Raw genomic sequence first — 20,107 nt, 5'->3', positions numbered from 1 at the left:
GAAGGGAGGAAGAGAAGAAAAAGGAAGAATTAACTCTGTTAAAGAAAAAAAAAAAGAGTCTGTTCTACTTTGTACTTGCTAAATCAGAGTGATGACTTAAGCTCCTTCCAAGCTCTTTGAAAGCAGCAGTCTGCTCCTACCTCTTTAGATTTCTCAGTGACTCCTCACTGCATAGTGATTCTTTTTTTTTTTTTAATTTTTAAAATTTTGTTGAATCACCGTGAGATAGTTACAAGCTTTCACGTTGGGGTTACAATCTCACAATGATCAAACACCCATCCCTCCACCAGTGCACATTCCCCACCACCAATATCCCGGGTATACCCTTTCTTTCCCACCCTCCCCCTACCTCTAAGGCAGACAATATTCCCCATACTCTCTCTCTGCTTTTGGGCATTATAGCTTGCAACACAGACACTGAGAGGTCATCATGTTTGGTCCATTATCTACTTTCGGTGCATAGTGATGCTTAATATAGTTTTTTCATCTTGTAGGACCATTGCTTGGATCCCCAGTTCAAGATACAGGAATTACTTTACATTCTCTGACCATTCATCCTGGTACCTCCACCACTATGATTTCTGCCTGTGTCTCAAGATGTGTACAGAAGGTATAGAACTGGTCTCACCTTTTTCACTTTAAGCATCTCTTGGACAGCAGTGCAAGAGCTGATCCTGCAGACAGATTTGCCTTTGCAGTGCCTGTGTCTCAAACCCTTGAGGTCAAAGGGAATTTTTACTGAGGAGAATGTCTGGTTCTCCTTGGCAAAGTGGTTATTTGAGACAACCTAAGAAATTGCTATGTAATAAATAGCCTGGTTTTTGTTTTCTGTTCTTGTCACATGCCACGGTGCTCAGGGTTTACTCTTGGCTCTGCACTCACAAAACACTCCTGTGGACTGAACCCGGGTCTGCTGCATGCAAAGCAGGTGCACTACCCACAGTACTATCTCTGCTTTTCCTGTTCCAGACATAGACCCATTGCAAGTTTTGAGACAAAGACGTTCCTGGGATCGTATTGGCCCAAAAATTGACTATAAAGAACATTAAAACTTATTGTGTTCTAATATTGGAATTTGTTCAGTCCCCAGCACCATATATATTTTCCAGAGTCCCGCCAGGGCCCGAGGAGTGCAGACCCCAGAGTAAGACCTGAGCACAGTTGGAGGTGGTTCAGAACAAAAGAATTGAACTTCTACCCTAGGAAACAGAAATATGCATTCTTTTTCCTTTAGGCTCTGAAAAAGGCTGATAAACAAGTTTTAGAGCCCTTGATGAAGCTAGAGGTTACAGTAGCTGGAGATTATCTCAGCCCTGTCCTGGCAGATCTGGCACAAAGAAGAGGGAACATTCAGGAGATCCAGACACGTCAAGACAACAAAGTTGTGACTGGGTTTGTTCCCTTGGCAGAAATTATGGTAAGTACCAGGGACCGAAACACGTTCAGTGTCACTACCAGAGGTGTACTTACCAAGAAAACAGCAGCGATTCAGAGAAGCAGCAGTGATTTGTTGAGATGTCATAGTATGTTTTCGCCACAGGAACAGTCAAGACTTAGGGTTTAAATGTGTGGAACAGGCAGGAGATGGCATTCGTGTGGGGGCTGGTTTCCGGTCCTTCATAAAGGATGACTTGTGCTGTGCTGAAACGTGGCGCCAGCTGAGTGACCACCCTTTGCTTCCAAGCATCTCTCCTGGTTCTACTGCTGTCGGTGGAGCTTAGGGCGGGTCTCCCCAGCATCACCCCTGTCTCACAGCTGCACTGTGCAGAGGCTCGGAAGGGCCGGGGAGTCTTTCAGAGGCTGGGCCAGGGAACACCCCGAGGCACGCCCACGCTTCCCACGCTCCCCCACATTGTATGACCACTACTCCTTGGAAACACGGTTAAGTGATGGGCTGGGAAGCAGTGATATGGTTACGGGATATCATCATTCCTGATAACAGTCCAAGATAAACAGTATAATGAGAAATCTGGCAAAGTATCTGATGTGCTAACAGATTTATTTTTATTAGGGTTATTCAACTGTGCTCCGAACACTAACCTCAGGCTCAGCTACTTTTGCCTTAGAACTGTCTAATTATCAAGCCATGAACCCTCAAGAGCAAAGGGCACTGCTCAACCAGAGAAGTGGCTTGAGCTAAAATCTCAAGTCCTTGAGAATGAAGAGAAATTCAAGAGTACCTGCGTATTTCATTTTGAGTAAGAACATTTTTTATTGCTTTACTGATTATCGAAGATACTACTATTTGTTTATCCAAAGGACTACATAAAAAAAAATATAACTTGAACACAGACAATGGCACTGGGACTTTTTGTTCTATTTTTATATAGCAGCATTAAAAATTACTGTATCTGAATTATATTGTTTCTATGGAATATGGAAGAAGTGGTTAAGAGAACAAAGGATCTCCGACTCTGGGCACATCTTTTCGATTCCACCGTTCTTCCTGAACTAACATATGCCTCAGAGACCTGGGCCCTACGCAAACAGGATGAGAACGTTATTTGGATATCCCAAAGAGGAATCGAAAGAGCTATGCTAGGAGTATCATGTCTCACTCAAGTGAGAAAAGGAATTCGGAGTTCTGACCTCCGTCAACGGTCAAGAATCAGGGATGCTGTCTCGTTTGCCAAGGCATCGAAAATCAGATGGGTCGGTCATGTAATGCGATTCAAAGACAACCGCTGGACTAGAGCTGTTACCGACTGTATTCCACGGGACGTCAGAAAATCTTGTGGCCGCCCACCAACTAGATGGTCAGATTTCTTCATCAAATCCCTGAATGAACGATTTGAGGCTCCGCCTGTTCCTGGAGTGGGCAGATATCATTGGGCTGCACTGTGCGACAGGGACAAATGGAGACATTACTGGCTCCCGCTCGAGTAAATCGAAGATCAACGGGTCAGCAAGTGATACAGGTGATACAAGTGATGGAATTGGTACTACTAGTAATAAAAATTTAGCCCTCAACATGATATCAGAAGGTTGTTGTTTCTTTTAATGAATCTCTCAAAACAGGATGCTAAGAATGCTTATGAAATAGACAAATATTTAAACTTTCAATAAGTGTTTATTCCAAAGAACATAATTGCAAATAAAGTTGTTTATAGTAGAGATTGCTACTGGTATTTTTCCCCTTCTATTTTTCCTTTTCAATTTTTTTTTTCTTTTTTGGGCTGTACCCAGTGATGCTCGGGATTACTCCTGGCTTTGTACTCAGAATTATTTCTGGTGGTGCTCAGGAGACTATATGAGATCACACCTGGGTCAGCTACATGCAAGACAAGCGCTACCCACTGGCCCCCAGTTTCTCTCTGTTTTTACTCTTTGAACTGATGGTCACAGTATCCAACAGAAACAGGTTGTGCAGTGATTCCACGTCTGGAAAAATTGAAAGAAACCAGTGTGAATTAAAAATGTTTTAGATTAATAAAACTCATCTCCATGTTAATCATTAAGAATCACTGAGTCATAGCATTAATCTGAAGAGATTCAGGAAGAATTCAAAAGATCTATTGTATTAAAATCCTATTTTGTAGAAAAATTTTTGTACAGAGAAACAGATATAACTTATCCACAAAATAAAAGATTGCTCTTGATTTCTCTTATTTAAATCACTACTTGGATGTACTTTATGCAAAACCCCAAATGTCTAAGAAGCTTGCCTATACTAAAGGAGGAGATTAAAAATAATGTGCAGTTTTACAGTGTCTGAGCTTGAAAGAGACATATTTGTCCTACCTGACCATTCTGCAGCGGTGAATGGTCAGTCTCTTAGAAGCATCAAGTAGATCACGGACCTCTTTTTGACTCCAGAGTCTTTCACCAACTGCACTTGCCCGAGGCCTAAAATTAAAACCACACATTCCTAAAGAAGTTTGACTTCATGTTTTCTAGGGACTGGTCTAAGTCCCACTAAAAATTTGCCCAAAGCAAATTTTAGTGCTCTCCTACTTGGATAGAAAAAGAAAGATACATATACCATAATGTCGGTGTGAGGTTAGTTCCATCCACATATTCTCCCCACAGACAGGCTTCTCCGCCAATGACCAGCTGTTTCTGTGTCTGAGAACCTACATAAAAATCAGTAAATTGATGTCAGTTAAGAAGCAGCAACTCAAGATGACATATACAGAGGCAACAGGAATTGCTTCTGCTGCCAACCCAAGTCAGGATTTCTCACCCAAAGTCAGCAGGAAGGACCTGAGCGATGATGTTCACGGCTGAGCACAATAAAAGGAGCATGAAATTTTTCCCCACCCCCAAGCCCATGGATCACACAGTGCTTAGTAGCAAATGTTGACTAAGGGGCAGGCATTACAAGTCTGTAGATGAAATTTATCACAGGTACCCCAAACATCACTCCTCCACGTGTTCCTCCCACCTGACATCCCTTTCCCTCCAGTAACCAGCATGGGTTTCAGTGAGTCTAGCACTTAGTTCTGTTATGTTTTGCCAGTTGGTTGGCTTTAGATACTTATAAACCACATATGGTGAAACCCTGTGATAATGGCCTTTCACTTCCTTCCTTCTTTCAATTAGCAGAATTGCCTCATTCCATCTATTTTATCCCAGATGGTACAATGTTATCTTTTCTTCAGCAGAATAGTATTCCACCGAGTATATGCATCTCCGTCTTCTCTATCCAGTCACTGTCATTGGCCATTGGGGTTGAGTTCATGCTTCGGTTATTGTGAATACTTTATGCAGTGGACAAAGGGGTGCAAGTACCTGCTTATTCCAGCCTTATGAACCATCTCTAGCTCTTTTTACCAGCATGTTCTTTTTCTCTGAGTGAGCCTACCCAGGTGTTTATTAACCAGCCAGCATCTGGATGATATGTACATTTGTACTGCCTAAGTCAGACGAACAGCTCTTCTTGTCACTGTTGTTCTGCATGCTCTTTTTATTTCTGTTTCATTTATTTCTGCTCAGCTTTTCATTATTTGTTTTAGAAACCCTGACATTTGGTTCTGTTTATTCCTTGTTTTTCTAGCTGCTTCAGGTTTATGGTTAGTTGATGAATTTGAGAATTTTCTGGCTTATTTATCTGGGCCAGTATTGTGTAGGCTGCATGCTACCTACTCTGCTATCTCTCCAGCCCATGAATTTTCATCTTACTGCTGTTTTTAATATATCCCTTAAGGTGTGATTTATCGTGTTTTAGTTTTCATTTTTTCTAATTTTTTTCTTTTGATTTCTTGACTCAAGAGTTACTCAGAAGCGTATTGTTCGGTGTCTATGTGGTAGAAAATTTACCCGTCATCTTTTTATTGTTTCCTTTTTGCTTCATGCTATTATAATTAGAAATAATACTTTATATGATTTTGATCTCAATGTATTGGGTCAAAAAGGAAGTCTTTGAAAACATGATCTGTCTCAGAAAATATTTCATTATATTTGAAAACATGATCTGTTCCAGAAAATAATTATACTGGTAAGTGTGATATTTCTTTCTGTCTTATTTTTTTTAAATGTATTTGAGAATACATTTTAAAAAATTTAAACATATTTTGGCTACATGTTTACAATACGATCAATGATAAGCTTCACGCATACAACATTCCAACACTACATCTCTCACCAGAGTGTACGCAGTGTATGCTTCCCTCTGCCACTCTCTCAGGTCACCCCTCAAGACACCCAGCCCCTCCACCCTCTCCCCACCAGGGTGACCTCAATTCTGTAGACCAGTTTGCAGAGTTTTGTTTGGGAAAGCTGTTCTTGCCATAATATGTTTCTTTATATCCCACGTACGAGAGGTCATTCTATATCTCTCCCTCTCTTTCTGGCTGACTTCACTTAGCTTGATACCCTTCGTTTCCGTCTATGTAGTGGCAAGTTGTGTGATTTTCTTTCCTTATAGCTAAGTGTTATTCCACTGAGTTTATGTACCATAGTTTCTTTATCCAGTGATCTGTTCTTGAATACTAACAGTTGTTTCTTGATATTTGGCTGTTGTGAATAGTGCTTAAAAAGAACATAGGGGGCTGGAGTGATAGCACAGCGGGTAGGGCGTTTGCCTTGCACGCGGCCGACCCGGGTTCGAATCCCAGCATCCCATATGGTCCCCTGAGCACCGCCAGTGGTGATTCCTGAGTGCATGAGCCAGGAGTAACCCCTGTGCATCGCCGGGTGTGACCCAAAAAAGCAAAAAAAAAAAAAAAAAAAAAAAAAGAACATAGGATGGAACCAGAGTAATAGTACAGTGGATAGGGCATTTGCCTTGCACACAGCTAGCTGACACGAGTTTGTTCTCTAGAAACCCCTATTGTCCCCTGAGCACCACTGGGTGGTCCTACCACCACCACCACCTCCACCGAAAAAAAAAAATAGAACATAGGACAGCAGATGTCTTTTCTGGTAGGTATTGGGCCCTTACGGTAGATGCCTAGAAATAGAATTGCTAGGTCATATGTATGAAAGCTTGATTCTGAGTTTTTTTAAGAAGTGTCATGTTGTTTTCCAGGAGGGTTGAATCAGGTGACATTCCCACCCATAGTGGATGCTGGCTCCTTTTTCCCCCACATTCACACCAACACTGGTTGTTTCTGGTCCTATGGATGTGTGCCAGTCTCAGTGGTGTGAGGTGATACCACATTTTTCTTTTGATTTGCATTTCCCTGATAACCAGTGATGCCGAGCACTTTTTCATATACCTGTTGGCCAACCATTAGCAGACCTTCCTCAAGGGTCTGGTTACAGGGTGGGTTTTTGTCACCAAGGTTCAGACAATTACAGTTGTTTATCACTGATGACTTCAAGGAAGGTTTCTTCACCTACCACGTTTTGTCCGACTATGTCTCTTTTCATGTTGAGTTCTATTTATCCATGTTTGTGGATTTAGAAGTTCTTATAAAGAAGTATGGTTTGCTTTATTGTTGATTTTTTTTTTCTCACACAAAATTGAAAATGACACCAAACCAGTACTTTCTACATACACATAATCTAGGCTCAAGGTAAGAGGTGGTGATTTGATGTAATGCATCAGTAAAATTTCATTGGGGTGGGGAACAAGTAGGGAATAAAACCACAAAACTAAGGTAAAGAATGTTACTTAACTTACCGGAAAAATCAAGGGGCTCCACTTCATAGTACTTTATCCAGTCTTCTCCATAACTTATATGATCTAAGTCCCACGGAGCAGAAAGGATCACCTGGAAGCCAGCGTCTGTGATCATAGTTTGATAACTAGAATATTGTTCCCTTTTCCATATTTGGATCACTGTTCCTGGATGAAACTATGAAGTTACAAATTACAGTTAACATTAGTTTTAACGAGTAAAGCTAAAGGCTTTAGGTGTCAGAACATAACTTTTCTATGAATCTTCACAAAATTCATACAGTTTTTTAGGCCCCCTTCCTCCAAGTTCTTTCCACGGTTCAGAAAGATAAGCAGGTAAGGCACTTTCCTTGCACACAGGTAACCTGGGGTCTGTCCCCGGCACCACACAGGAGTGATCACATCCAGGAGTGATCGCCGAACACAGCCAGGAGTAAACCCTGAGCACTGCCAGGTATGGCCCAAAACCAAAAAAGAAAACAAAGTATGTTATTACCAATATCTATTCATGTTAGGGGCTTAAAATTAGAAGAGCCATCAACCTTACTACTGGATTTTTAGCTCTGCCAACCTAACACTAGGAGTGATGGACAGAAAAGATTTAATCCATTTCTCCCACTGTACTGTTTTACTCATTTGGAATCTGGGAAAATGTCATCTACCTTTTGGGAAGACTAATGGGAATAACTAGAAAGCAAATGTTTAGTTGCCCCACAGGAATCTGACATGATTCTTGTCATGTCAGAGATAAATGTCATGTAACATTAAAAGTGTACATTGATAGTTTTGTTTATAACAAAACTACCATGATGTAATATAGCCCTGTTCATTTTATGCATTGTGGTTTGTGGAGTTAATTACACAGTTTAAGTAGATGATTCTAGTCCTTCTCCAATATCCAGGTCTCTTTTAAAAATGATTTAAAATCACCACGAGATAAATAGTTACAAAGTTGTCCATGACTGGGCTTCAGTTATATAATGTTCCAACACTCATTCCTTCACCAGTGTACATTTCCCACCACCAATATCCCCAGTTTCCCTCCTTCCACCCCCCCACCCCCAGTTAGCCTCCATACAGGCAATTCTCTTTCTTGTCTCTCCCTCTCCCCTGTTTTGGTCATTATGGTTTATGGTTTGTGGTACAGTACTGATAGGTTATCATGTATATATCCTTTTACCTACTTTTAGCCCTCAATTCTTGTCCAGAGTGATCATTTCCAGTTGTCTTTGTCACAGTGGTCCCTTCTATATGCCAGGCCTCTCTTTTGACCCAGGTACAATATCTTGGTCCTGTCTGTCCACTTGCATTCATTGTACTTTGGCCTCATCCTGTCCCTTTGCAGTTCTTGGTCCACTGTGTGTTCCAGGTCTGCGGACTGGAATCTGTAATCTATGCCCCCTGCTCTGTTGTTGCTCTGTGATTTGTGGCTAGACCTCTTTGTAGTCCTGCATCTGCCTGGCCCTCAGCTCTCCTTGGTCTTGGGCCATAGCCATATGCCTGTGGTAAGAACAGCCACAGTCCTGCAGTCAGTTCGACATAGTGAGGGGGCAGAGAAGATGCATTCGTTCTTCATTACTCAGTTCTGGGGAAGGGACTTCTTTCAGAGTAAGTGCACATGTGATTAATAATGACATTAAAGAGTAAAGTAAGTGAAGGAAAGGAAATATGCAGCAATATTGCTAGACAGTTTACAGTCTTTATCTGACAACACTTTAAAGAGAAAGGAAATATAATTATAAGAAAAGCCGTCCAAGATGTTATAACATTAATTCTCTTGTATTATAAAATCCAGTAAGTTCCTCACCTTTTTTTAAAAAAAAAAAAAAAAGAATCACTGTGAGGTACAGTTAACAGACTTACAAACTTTCATGCTTATATTTCAGTCATACAATGATTGAGTATCCATCCCTCCAACAGTGCCCATTCTCCACCACCAATGATCCCAATATCCCTAGTTCCTCACCTTTTCTTTCTTACTGAAAACATCTTGCCAAACTATGGCTGTTTTCCTTAGACTTAAAACAATGTTCATAAGCCTGCCGTTGAAGAAAATGTCAGTTATTTCACATAGCACAGCTAACACTACATATATTTAAAGTATGCATATTTTCATATCAAGAATTAAATCCATGGGGCCGGACCAATAGTACAGTGGGTAGGGCATTTATTTGCCTTGCATGCAGTTGACCTGGCTTAAATCCCCAGCGTCCCATATGTTTCCCAACCACTACCAGGAGTAATTCCAGAGTGCAGAGCTAGAGTAACCCCTGAGCATTGCCAGGTGTGACCCAAAAAACAAAAACAAAAGAATTAAAACCATGAAGGATTGGCGAGATGGTACAGCGGGTAGGATGCTTGCCTTGCATGTGGCTGACCTGGGTTCAATCCCAGGCAGCCCATATGGTCCCTCCCAAGTATTGCCTGGAGTGATTGCTGATTGCAGAATAACTCCTGAGCATCACTAGATGTGGCCCGAAAACACAAAAGAATTAAAACCAAGTGCTTTTGCTGAAACATCTGAAATTGAGTGGAACTACTAACTCCTTATTATATGACTTAACACTTGACTCAGCAAACACTTTAAAAGTCTTTTGCTGAGTGACTGAGCTGCATATCCCATTCAGATAGAAACTCAGAAGTGTGCAAACACCGACCTCTACTAAGTCTATGGTAGTCTTAGAAGAAACTGTAATCTAGCCTGTGATGGCATCTTAGGGACATTCAACACTTGCCACAATTAGTTAAATATTTCTTGATTTTTATTTATTTTTAAATTATTATTTGTAGGGGGTGGGTGTTTGGGGTCACACCTGGCGATGTTCATGGGTTACTTCTGGCTCTGCACTCAGGAATTACTCCTGAAAGTCCTCGGGGGGACCATATGGGATGCTGGCGATCGAACCCCAGTCAGCCACATGCAAGGCAAATGCCCTACCTGCTGTACTATCACTCAAGCCCCAGTTTTTTGATTTTTAAACAATGCCTGGAGGATGCTGGTGATGTGGCACAGTGGTAGAGACATGCCAATAAGGATGTGTGAGGTCCGGGATTCTACCCATGGTACCGAGAAGTAAACCAAAAATGCCAGTTTTTTTTGAAGATTAAAGTAATAAAATATGTAATCCACAGAAGACTAAAGGAAAAGGTGTGTTCTGGTTTTGCTCAATAAAGTGAACCTCCGTATTAGTATGGCTCATGAACTGGTGGTGGTTTTTACATTTATAGTGTTGCTTAAAAGTGAAAAATTGAACCATTGTTCTTTTGTGGACCTATGTAGCCTTGAGTATTGATCCTCTGGCCCTTTATCAGTTTATAGAGTCCTCTACTGGAACAGAATGTTGCATTAGAACTTTGCGATGATGGAACTCCTTTTATCTCCACTCTTCAATTTGTTCCACTAGCCTTCCCTGCCTGCTGGACACTTAAAGTGTCACAGATGTGACTGAGAAACTGAAAACAAGTTTTCATCTTTTTCACTGTACTTCCCAAACCAACAGTCAAATGGGAAACTCTTCCAGACCAGCAGAGTGGTTACCAGAGAGGAAACAGGAAGAGGGAGCATGATATAGGTCAGAGCAGTCACTTGTAGGGGGGTAGATTGAAGCTAATCTCTTGGGGTTGATCATCCTGTCATTTATACAGACGTAGTATAATGCTGTAGACCATTATTAACACAGTAAAATAATTTTAATATATACAGTCATGGAGCTGAAGCTATAGTTCAGCTGTTAGGGTGTTTGCCTTGCACACAGCAGACTTGGGTTTGATCCTTGGCACCCTGTATGGTCCCCCAAACTTGCCAGGAGTTATCCCTAAGTGCAGAGCCAGGAGTGACTTCAAAACAAACAAAATATATAGACACATGTGGTTGTGGTGTCCTACTGACCAGTCTAGGTAGAAAGTGTAAAAAGTGTTCCAGGAAGGAATCCCAGCACTGGATGGTGAGTGGGGAAGACACTGCCGAGTAACCAGGGCTTTGGGCTGAGTTCTAGAACTGCTCTCCCATCACTCTGCACTGGGTACCACAGTACTGTCCCATGGTACTCAGTATAATCCAGGAGGAGATACTGCTCTCTTCTGATATCATTTTCATCTACACTGTACTTTGGCAGAGGGCAAAGAGAAAGTGAGAAAAACAAAATGGTATCAAACTAATGTTTTGGGGTTTTTTTGTTTTTTTCTAAAATGCACTGAAGGAAAAAACAGAAGCAGGTATTCAGATAACTTACTTTTTAATATAGAAAGATTGTAGTAAATTTAATTCCTGAGGTAAGCCAGTGGCTTTCATGAAAGCTTGAATTTCTGGATTGGACGCCCTACAGCAAAAACAGGGATTAAAATTACATTTGTAATTTTGACATGCCCCATCTGTATAAAGCGAAAAATATTCCTGTCAATCAGTCATGCGGAATGAAAACTATTACATTAGTATAGTCTTAAACAAGCCTAAAAACTGAAACATATTGGAAAAATCTTATCTAAGCTATCAGTTATTTATTTATTTTATTTTTTTAAGAAGTAGGTCCAGAGAGACAGTATAGGGGTTTAAGGCCTGGCCTAGTATACAGCTGACTCTAGATCAGCCATAAACATATGGTTCTCATTGCTAGGAATGACCCCTGAGTCCAGAACTCCACTGGGGACTTATACCACTCATATATCTGGTGCTTATGCCCATGTAGTGATTATACCACCTGTATATATGCTCTGCAGAAGTACACAACCGCCCAAATTGTTTTGCCAAGTAAATCTTACAAGTAGAAATGTTTCTGAAAATCTGTTCTTTCCACGGGTGACAGATTTGAAATTCCTCCACTGATATGGGGTATAATTAAAAATGTGAATTAAAGCTGTTTTAAATAATTATCATACCAACAGTAGAATGGTACTTCATGTCCTCCCAAATGAATAAATTTATCTGGAAACACTTGACTAATTTCTTCCAAAAACTTATACATGAAGATGTAAGTTGATAGTGGGACAGGATTTACAATGTCAAAAGTCCCTTTTTGCAGCTTTGTATTATAGCATGGAGTCAGGAGATCTTTTTGACCTGTAAGAAAATGTGAAGAAAATTCTTTTCTTAAAAGATACTTTCATTTCAAAACATAATATTGTATATTCTTTTTTTCTTTTTCTTTCTTTCTTTTTTTTTCTTTTAGGGTCACACACAGCAATGCTTAGGGGTTACTTCTAGCTCATGCACTCAGTAATTACTCCCGGCGATGCTCAAGACCATATGGGATGCTGGGAATCGAACCGAGGTCGGCTGCGTGCAAGGCAAATGCCCTACCCGCTGTGCTATCGCTCCAGCCCCATATTGTATATTCTTTTATGATACCAATTTATCATAAAAGTTTTTTTTATCATATCTTTTTGCACACACACAAAAAGATAAGCATATTTGCTAAGAGTAACTAGTTTAATTTCTTCCAAATTAAGATAGGGGAATCTTTCCTGACTCCTATTCCTGTCCCTCACCATTTCCATTTCCACCAGCCTTTCTGAGATTATCTGAGCCTGAGATTTTCTGACTAAAATAGATGTTCTAGGAGCTTGAATGATAGTACAGTGAGTAGGGCACTTGCCTTGTACATAATTGACCAGGGTTTTATCCCCAGCATCCCATGTGGGTCCCCTGAGCACTGCCAGGAGGAAATCCTGCACCCAGAGTCACCCCTGAGCATCTCTGGCTATGTTCCCAAACTAAACCAAAAGAACAAGAACAACAGCAAACCCAGATATTCTAGCTGCACTTCAAATAAGACCCAACAAAACCCAAATTCTTATAAGACAAATGTTGGATCAGTTTGCTCTTACATTTGAACAAGTGATTAGATAATTCCTAGAGGAAGCAAATAGACAAAATTGACATTATTGGGACTGAGGAGGCTAATGAGGTTTGAGTCAGTGAGCCCAACTGGAGGAGAAATCTTCACACAGGAGGGGACAGGAGTGCTGCACCACAAGTACGAAACAGTGATTTCAATACTATTGTGAACGGATAACTCAGTAAAAGAAAAAGTTAGAGACGTCTGGCTTCATATTTTGATTAGGTACTGGGAAAGAAGAGCAAACTTCTTCTCCCTCAATTTGTATTCTGTTTACTGGGTACAGTCAATAGAAAAGTTCTTGGGGGCCAAAGAGATAGTGCAGTGGGCAGGGATTTGCCTTCTTTTCAGGAATTGTTTCCATGGTTCCCGGTGAGCCCAAGCACATCTGAGACCCTCTAGCTCATGTGCTTCCAGACTTAGTCCCCAGGGATGCTTACTGAACAGTGATAAAAAGCAAACTGCTGTGCCTTTCCCATTAAAGTCATTATTTAATGACTTCAAAACTTTGAAGATCACTTTAGCTACTACAAGTATTTCCAGGTTAGAGATATGGAATGAGTATGATATTTACAACTAGCCCAGGTTGGTCACTACATTTATAAATGGCAACAGGAATGTTCAAACCCAGGTTTCATTTTCTTCTCCCAGGGTTTTGGAGCACACACTGGGTGTTCTGGGGCTATTCCTGGCTCTATGCTCAGAGAGACCCTGTTGGTACTCTGGCAGCATCTTCGAACCAGAGCTCCACCATTCTTGTACCTGTCCCTCTGGCTCCAAAGCCAGGTAATCTTGATAAATACCAGTTCTCAACAAAACTGTAGAAACTCCCATTCTTTGCTGCTGCATATTCCAACTAAATGTCTTCATTCTACTAGAAATCAGAATATATTCCTTGACTCTCAAAAGCATTTTATTACCTCTTCAAGAAAGTACAGTCTTGGAGCTGGAGCGATAGCATAGCGGGTAGGGCGTTTGCCTTGCACGCGGTTGACCTGGGTTCGATTCCCAGCATCCCATATGGTCCCCCGAGCACTGCCAGGAGTAATTTCTGAGTGCAGAGCCAGGAGTAACCCCTGAGTATTACTGGGTGTGGCCCAAAAAGCAAAAAAAATAAAGTACAATTTTGGGGCTGGAGTGATAGCACAGCGGGGAGGGCGTTCAGGTAGGGTGTTTTGCCTTGCATGAGGCTGACCCAGGTTCAATTCCTGGCATCCTATATGGTCCCCTGAGCACCTCCAGGGGTAATTCCTTAGTGCAGAGCCAGGAGTGACCCCAGCGCCTCGCCGGGTGTGACCCAAAAAGCAAAAAAAAAAAAGTACATTCTTAAATTCATCGTGTTCTACTTCAGCAATCATGTTTGTTTTCTTTTATCCCTAGGTATACATTTGGCACTGCCCTGACACAGTGACTTAAAACACAGACAAAAGAGTTAGTTGAATCATACTGAATAGTTTTAAATTGTGTTAGTGATGGTAGAAATCGCAATACAGACAGACTGAGCATGCACCGTTTATAAATCAGAGATGCAGAACTGCAGATGTTCCCTCTTTGTCCCTTCTTACCTTTCCCCCAAGACTTTGTGTGTCCAGGGGTGTTAAATTCCGGTATAACTCGAATCCCTCGTAACCGGGCATATTCAATCACTTTATAGACATCGTTTGGGGTATACACATGAGCTGGTGAATAGCGCCCCTTGAAAAAGTCACACACAAAAACATACATTTCAAAAGAGTATTTGTCCTAGAAACTAGTCTTCATACTTCGGTTTACCTGAGAACTGACTCTTCCATTATCATAATGTATGAAACAGTCCCATGTTATGTTTACTCAGCATTCCCTGGGGTCACTCTAGATTAACCTGGAGAACTCTCCTAACAGGACTTCTACCATGTCAGTCTAACATACCTGTACATCCTTGGAAGTGAGGTGCTCATGATATAAAGACTCACAAGGGAGGAACAAATAGCCAAGGGTTACAGAATTGGGGAGTTGGTTCACAGAACTGGGCTGGTGGGTACGGGAGAGAAGTGTCAAGCAGGGCCATGGGGGAGAAAAGTGGGTACTCGTGTTGGTGTGGTATTGGAATGTGTGTGTGTGTGTGTGTGTGTGTGTGTGTGTGTGAAACCATCGTTGGCAGTTCTATAAATCACAGTACTTCAATACAAATGTTGTCAATAATAATAGAGTTAATGTGGAAGGTGGGGGGACCCACTTAAAATGGCGCCCCCTGCATCTGTCAGTTACAGAGCAACCACATCCACACGTCTTACAAGGCATAGCTGTTTTCTTTCAAAGTCCTCTGAATTACTGTCAGCTGTATAAAATCTCAGGAGCTAAGTGACAAGATTTTCTTTAACATTTCAGTCCCCTCCACTAAAAACGTAGAACTCAATATTGGTTGTAACTAAAGATAAAAAAGCACTCAGAATGTAGCCTGTCTGAAGGTTAGAATGTGACCTAAAAAGAAATCAATCCAGCTGTAACTTCAAATTTGTATCTAACCAAGTCCATTTAACTACCTCCTTGAAGTAAATTATAGGATACAGAAGACATGTTACTCTTACACTATGGAAATTCAATTAGCAAAACCCAAACTGTGATATTATTAGACAAATATCTTGATTTAGCAAAAATAAAAGTTTGAGGGGAAAAAAGTGTAGTCTGTAACTTAAAGAATTAATATATTAACAGATTGCTGTATATGCACTATGTTTGCATACAGTGCAAGTTACATAAATTTTTAATGAAAATAACACTGAGAAGTGTGAAAAATTATTGTTGTTAGTGTTAATATTTTTGCCATATCGCTCTTTTTATTTTTTTATTATTTTTTTATTAGTGAATCACCGTGAGTTACAGTTACAAACTTATGAACCTTCATGTTTGCATTTTGTTTACATCACTCCACCAGTGCCTAGTCCCCTCCACCAGTGTTCTCAGTATCCCTCCCACCCTCCCACCCCACCCCCCCACCCCACTCCACCTCTGTGGCAGGGCATTCCCTTTTGTTCTCTCTCTCCTTTTGGATGTTGTGGTTTGCAACAGAGGCACTGCGTGGCTATTGTGTTTGGTCTATATTCTATTTTCAGTGCGCATCTCCCATCCTGTGCGGGTCCTCAAACCACACTTTATCTGGTGTTCCCTTCTCTATACGAGCTGCCCCTTCCTCCAGCATGTGAGGCCAGCTTCTAAGCCTTGGATGGCTCTTTTTAATAGCAGGATTATCACAAATCTGATATGATCTCTGAGATTTAATTCAAAATGGTGCTATTGAGGATTAGCTAGAACATAAGCCTTGCATGGGTGAGTCCTTGGGTTTAAACCTCACATCACACACATGCAAATTATAAAAGTATTTATTATATAAGTAATCTTGATTTGATAAGTCATTAATTAAGTTGAGTGATGAGTGTATGGAATCACAACATTGTTCTATATGTGTTTGAAGATTTCCCCAATAAAAGCATAACAAGCAAAATACATGAGTGCAGCTAGCATTTCAGACTACATGGCAACTTTGGTCAAAACTTTGGATTTATGTACAGAGAGAGACCAATGTTTAGAATCCTGGCTCTGACCCTTTCGACCTGTAACTTTAATCCATGCATCAAGTTTTACGGACTGTCACCTGCTGTTTTTTCTCATTTCATAGAGATTATAGTACTAGCTCAGACCGAGACTTGCTCAAACTCCTCTGGCCTATGAATTTAAACTCTTCATAATAAGACTCTCTGGTATTTTCTCATTTTTTTGCATTTTGAGGGGGGTGTTTAGTTTTTGGTCTTAGCCCACATCCAGTGATGCTCAGGAACTACTCCTGGCTCTGCTCTCAGGAATTAATTACTCCTTGTAGGTACTCCAGGGACCATATAGGATGCTAAGGATGGCGCTGTGCCATCATTCTAGCCCCAAGACTACGCAGTATTTTCTAAGGAGTTCTCACATCTAACAATACCTGTCACAAGTTTTCAGAAAGGAAAGAGATCATTTAAATAATTCAAGCAGTTCTGTTTAAAATTAACACAGCTGGGACTGGAGCAATAGCACAGCGGGTAGGGCATTTGCCTTGCATCTGGCCAACCCCGGTTTGATTCCCAGCATCCCATATGGTCCCCTGAGCACCACCAGGGGTACTTCCTGAGTGCAAAGCCAGGATTAGCCCCTGTGCATCACTGGGTGTGACCCAAGAAGCAAAAAACATATAATTTAAATTAACACAGCTGAAGTGGGAGATGGGGACACTCATTTAATGGTGCGTGGGGGCAGATATTCTGATGATGGAAACTGTACCAGTAACAGTGTTATCAACCACGGTGCCTCAAATAAAATTTAAGTATTAAAAACCAATATAGTTTGGCTACTTCATAATCACTGATCCTCATGTTACTGTGTCATGTCTCCTACATTTGAGTTTTTTTTTTCCATGTATAGGAACACCAGAGATTTATATTTTACAATAACATAAAAAGTTAGGACACACAAATGAATCTCGAACCCAAGCAACTTGCTGCAGAGATGGCCCGGGACTTTGCAATAGGCCTTTTCCACTGGACTGCTCCAGACGGGGACAGGTGCTGTCCCTCCGCCTGCCCACTGCTGCAGTTTTCTAGAAGTCAGCGAGAAGCTCCAGGTACGAGTAATGGTGACGGCAAATCCCAAGCCCCATGGGACAGGGGAGGAGTGGGCCCTTCTCCTTCCCCCAACCCCGATGGAACTTCAAGATGATGCCACATCTGGCCACCATCTACTTAAGCTCCCACACGGCCATGATCCAGAGACACACAAACAAATCTCTGACCTGAGCAACTTGCTGCAATGATTTCCTCAGACCCTAATTATTAAAATTTTAGAATTCCTAGAGCATTACGAGTGTTGAAGAAGTGGTTAAGAGGACGAAGAAACTTTGGCTCCGGGCACATCTTTTCGACTCCACCGTTCTTCCTGCACTCACATACACCTCAGAGACCTGGGCCCTCTGAAAACAGGATGAGAACGCTATTCGGGTATCCCAGAGAGGAATTGAAAGAGCTATGCTTGGAGTATCACGTTTCACTCAAGTGAGAGAAGGAATCCGGAGTTCTGACCTCCGTCGATAGTCAAGAATCAAAGACGCTGTCTCATTTGCCAAAGCGTCGAAAATCAGATGGGCCGGACACGTATGCGATTTAGAGATGACTAGAGCTGTTACCGATTGGATTCCATGGCAGGTCAAGAGACCACATGGCTGCCCACCTACAAGACGGTCAGACTTCTTCGTCAAGACCCTGAATGGGGGCTGGAGCAATAGCACAGCGGGTAGGGTGTTTGCCTTGCATGCGGCCAACCTGGGTTCAATTCCCAGCATACCATATGGTCTCCTGAGCACCACCAGGAGTAATTTCTGAGTGCATGAGCATCGCCGTGTGTGACCCAAAAAGCAAAAAAAAAAAAAAAAAAAAGACCCTGAATGAACAGTTTGAGGCTCTTTGTGTTCCTGGAGAGAGCAGACACCATTGGGCTACACTAGCACTCGACAAGGACAAATGGAGATGTTGCTGGTGCCCACTCGAACAAATTGACGAACAATGGGATGACAAATGACAAGTGACAAGAGCATTATATTGTGTCCCTAACAAGCAATACAAAACACATTGTCTAGCATTGCATTTTCGGCAGGTATGAGGGGTGGTGGGACTAGTCTTGAAATATTGAAGATAACTACAGTAGAGAAAGAGAGTATTGTGCATATTGTCTGCCACACAGGCAGGGGGAGGTGTGGAAGGGGGGGTGGTACTGGGGATTTTGGTGGGGAAAATGGGCACTAGTGAAGGGATGGGTGTTTAATGACTGTATCATTGAAGCTCGAACATGAAAGTTTTGTTACTGTACCACACAGTGAATCAATAAAAAAAAAAAAAAGAAAGAAAGTTATGCTAGCAGGGAGGCATAGCAGGTAGGGTGCTCTATTTGCATGCAGCTGATCTGATTTGATCCCAGGCACCCCTTAAAGTCCCCTGAGCTCTCCAGGAGTGATCCCTGGGTGCAGAGACAAAAGTACCAAAAACAAAAACAAATTATGGTAAAACTTAATAACAATGTTATAACAAACTTGTAACAATCTTATATTCATTTAAAATACAATTAGAAACAATAGTTATGTGTATCTAAAATATAAGCACAAAAATATTTTTTCAAATGTTTGATTTTTTTTACATCATTTCTATCCATAGGAGATAATATCTAAGCTACAAACTTCTAATGAAAACAAGTGTCTACACAGAATCCAATAACAGGTATACTCACTTGATTGCTCAACTCAGGGAAAGTGGTGCTCTGGTACGGAAAAGACTGGTCATCAACTATGTGCCAGTGGAGAACATTGAACTTGTTAAAAGCCATGGCATCCTGCAAGCCAAGGTGTTAAGCAGTTATAACATATTTAATAAACAATCCAATTTACATTTCTACAATCAAGATTGCTTCAATGTGTCAGCATCCATTAATATTTCTTTTCTAGCTAACATAGTTATGGAGTATAAATCCTTCATCTTAGCTACTTTACATGGCCTGTCAATTTCAAATTACCTGTACAGTAAAATCAGGGGTAGAACGGAGGAAGTTGTCATTTCAACTTATGGCTATTAGAGAGTTAAGTACCAGGGATGAATGAACAATATGAATAAAAGTCAGCATTATGATATAATACAATTTGTTCATTTGTGGTTTTTTGTTTGGTTGGTTCGTTTTATTTTGGACTTATCTCTGTGCTCAGTTATTACTGCTGGCATTGCTCAGGGGACCATATGTGTTGCTGGGGATCAAATCCAATCACCCCTTATATAAGGCAAGTGTGCTACCCATTATACTATGAAGCCCCAAGATTATTAGCAGAAACTCCACAGTACTGTATTGAAAACTTTTTAATTTTACAAAACAAAACAAAAGGGCTGGAGCGATAGCACAGCAGGTAGGGCGTTTGCCTTGTAGGTGGCTGACCTGTGTTTGATTCCTCCATCCCTCTCAGAGAGCCCGGCAAGCTACCGAGAATATCCTGCCCACAGCGGCAGAGCCTGGCAAGCTACCCGTGGCGTATTTGATATGCCGAAAACAGTTTAACAAGTCTCACAATGGAGACGTTACTGGTGCCCGCTTGAGCAAATCGATGAGCAACAGAGTGATAGTGATATAGTGATACAAAAACAAAAAACAGGGTCTGGAGTGATAGTAT

General features: G+C 41.3%; 2 protein-coding genes across 4 annotated transcripts in view; one reads left to right on the top strand and one right to left on the bottom strand.

Annotated features, from left to right (window-relative positions):
- GFM2 (GTP dependent ribosome recycling factor mitochondrial 2) overlaps window positions 1-5,276 on the top strand; it is a 34,148-nt gene extending 28,872 nt beyond the window's left edge. For all 3 annotated transcript variants that reach the window (XM_055123118.1, XM_055123112.1, XM_055123125.1), the window contains 3 exons: window positions 495-610; window positions 1,235-1,417; window positions 2,012-5,276. In XM_055123118.1, coding sequence (XP_054979093.1) covers window positions 495-610; window positions 1,235-1,417; window positions 2,012-2,140 — 428 coding nt within the window. In that variant the 3' untranslated portion in view covers window positions 2,141-5,276. The remainder of the gene's footprint in view (window positions 1-494; window positions 611-1,234; window positions 1,418-2,011) is intronic.
- LOC101540815 (beta-hexosaminidase subunit beta-like) lies at window positions 3,297-19,398 on the bottom strand. Its single transcript, XM_055123128.1, has 9 exons — window positions 19,183-19,398; window positions 14,463-14,592; window positions 11,939-12,119; window positions 11,296-11,382; window positions 9,030-9,102; window positions 7,067-7,241; window positions 3,983-4,073; window positions 3,742-3,846; window positions 3,297-3,381 (listed from the first exon to the last, which is right to left on the bottom strand). Exons 1-9 carry the CDS (start codon window positions 19,276-19,278, stop codon window positions 3,321-3,323), a joined length of 999 nt encoding a protein of 332 aa, XP_054979103.1. The 5' UTR covers window positions 19,279-19,398; the 3' UTR covers window positions 3,297-3,320.
- Window positions 19,399-20,107: the final 709 nt, after the last annotated feature.

This window comes from Sorex araneus, chromosome 1 (genome assembly GCF_027595985.1).
Source record: "Sorex araneus isolate mSorAra2 chromosome 1, mSorAra2.pri, whole genome shotgun sequence".
Classification (NCBI taxonomy): domain Eukaryota; kingdom Metazoa; phylum Chordata; class Mammalia; order Eulipotyphla; family Soricidae; genus Sorex; species Sorex araneus.
The sequence above is the reverse complement of the archived record's forward strand: the minus strand, read 5'-3'. Positions and strand labels throughout refer to the sequence as shown.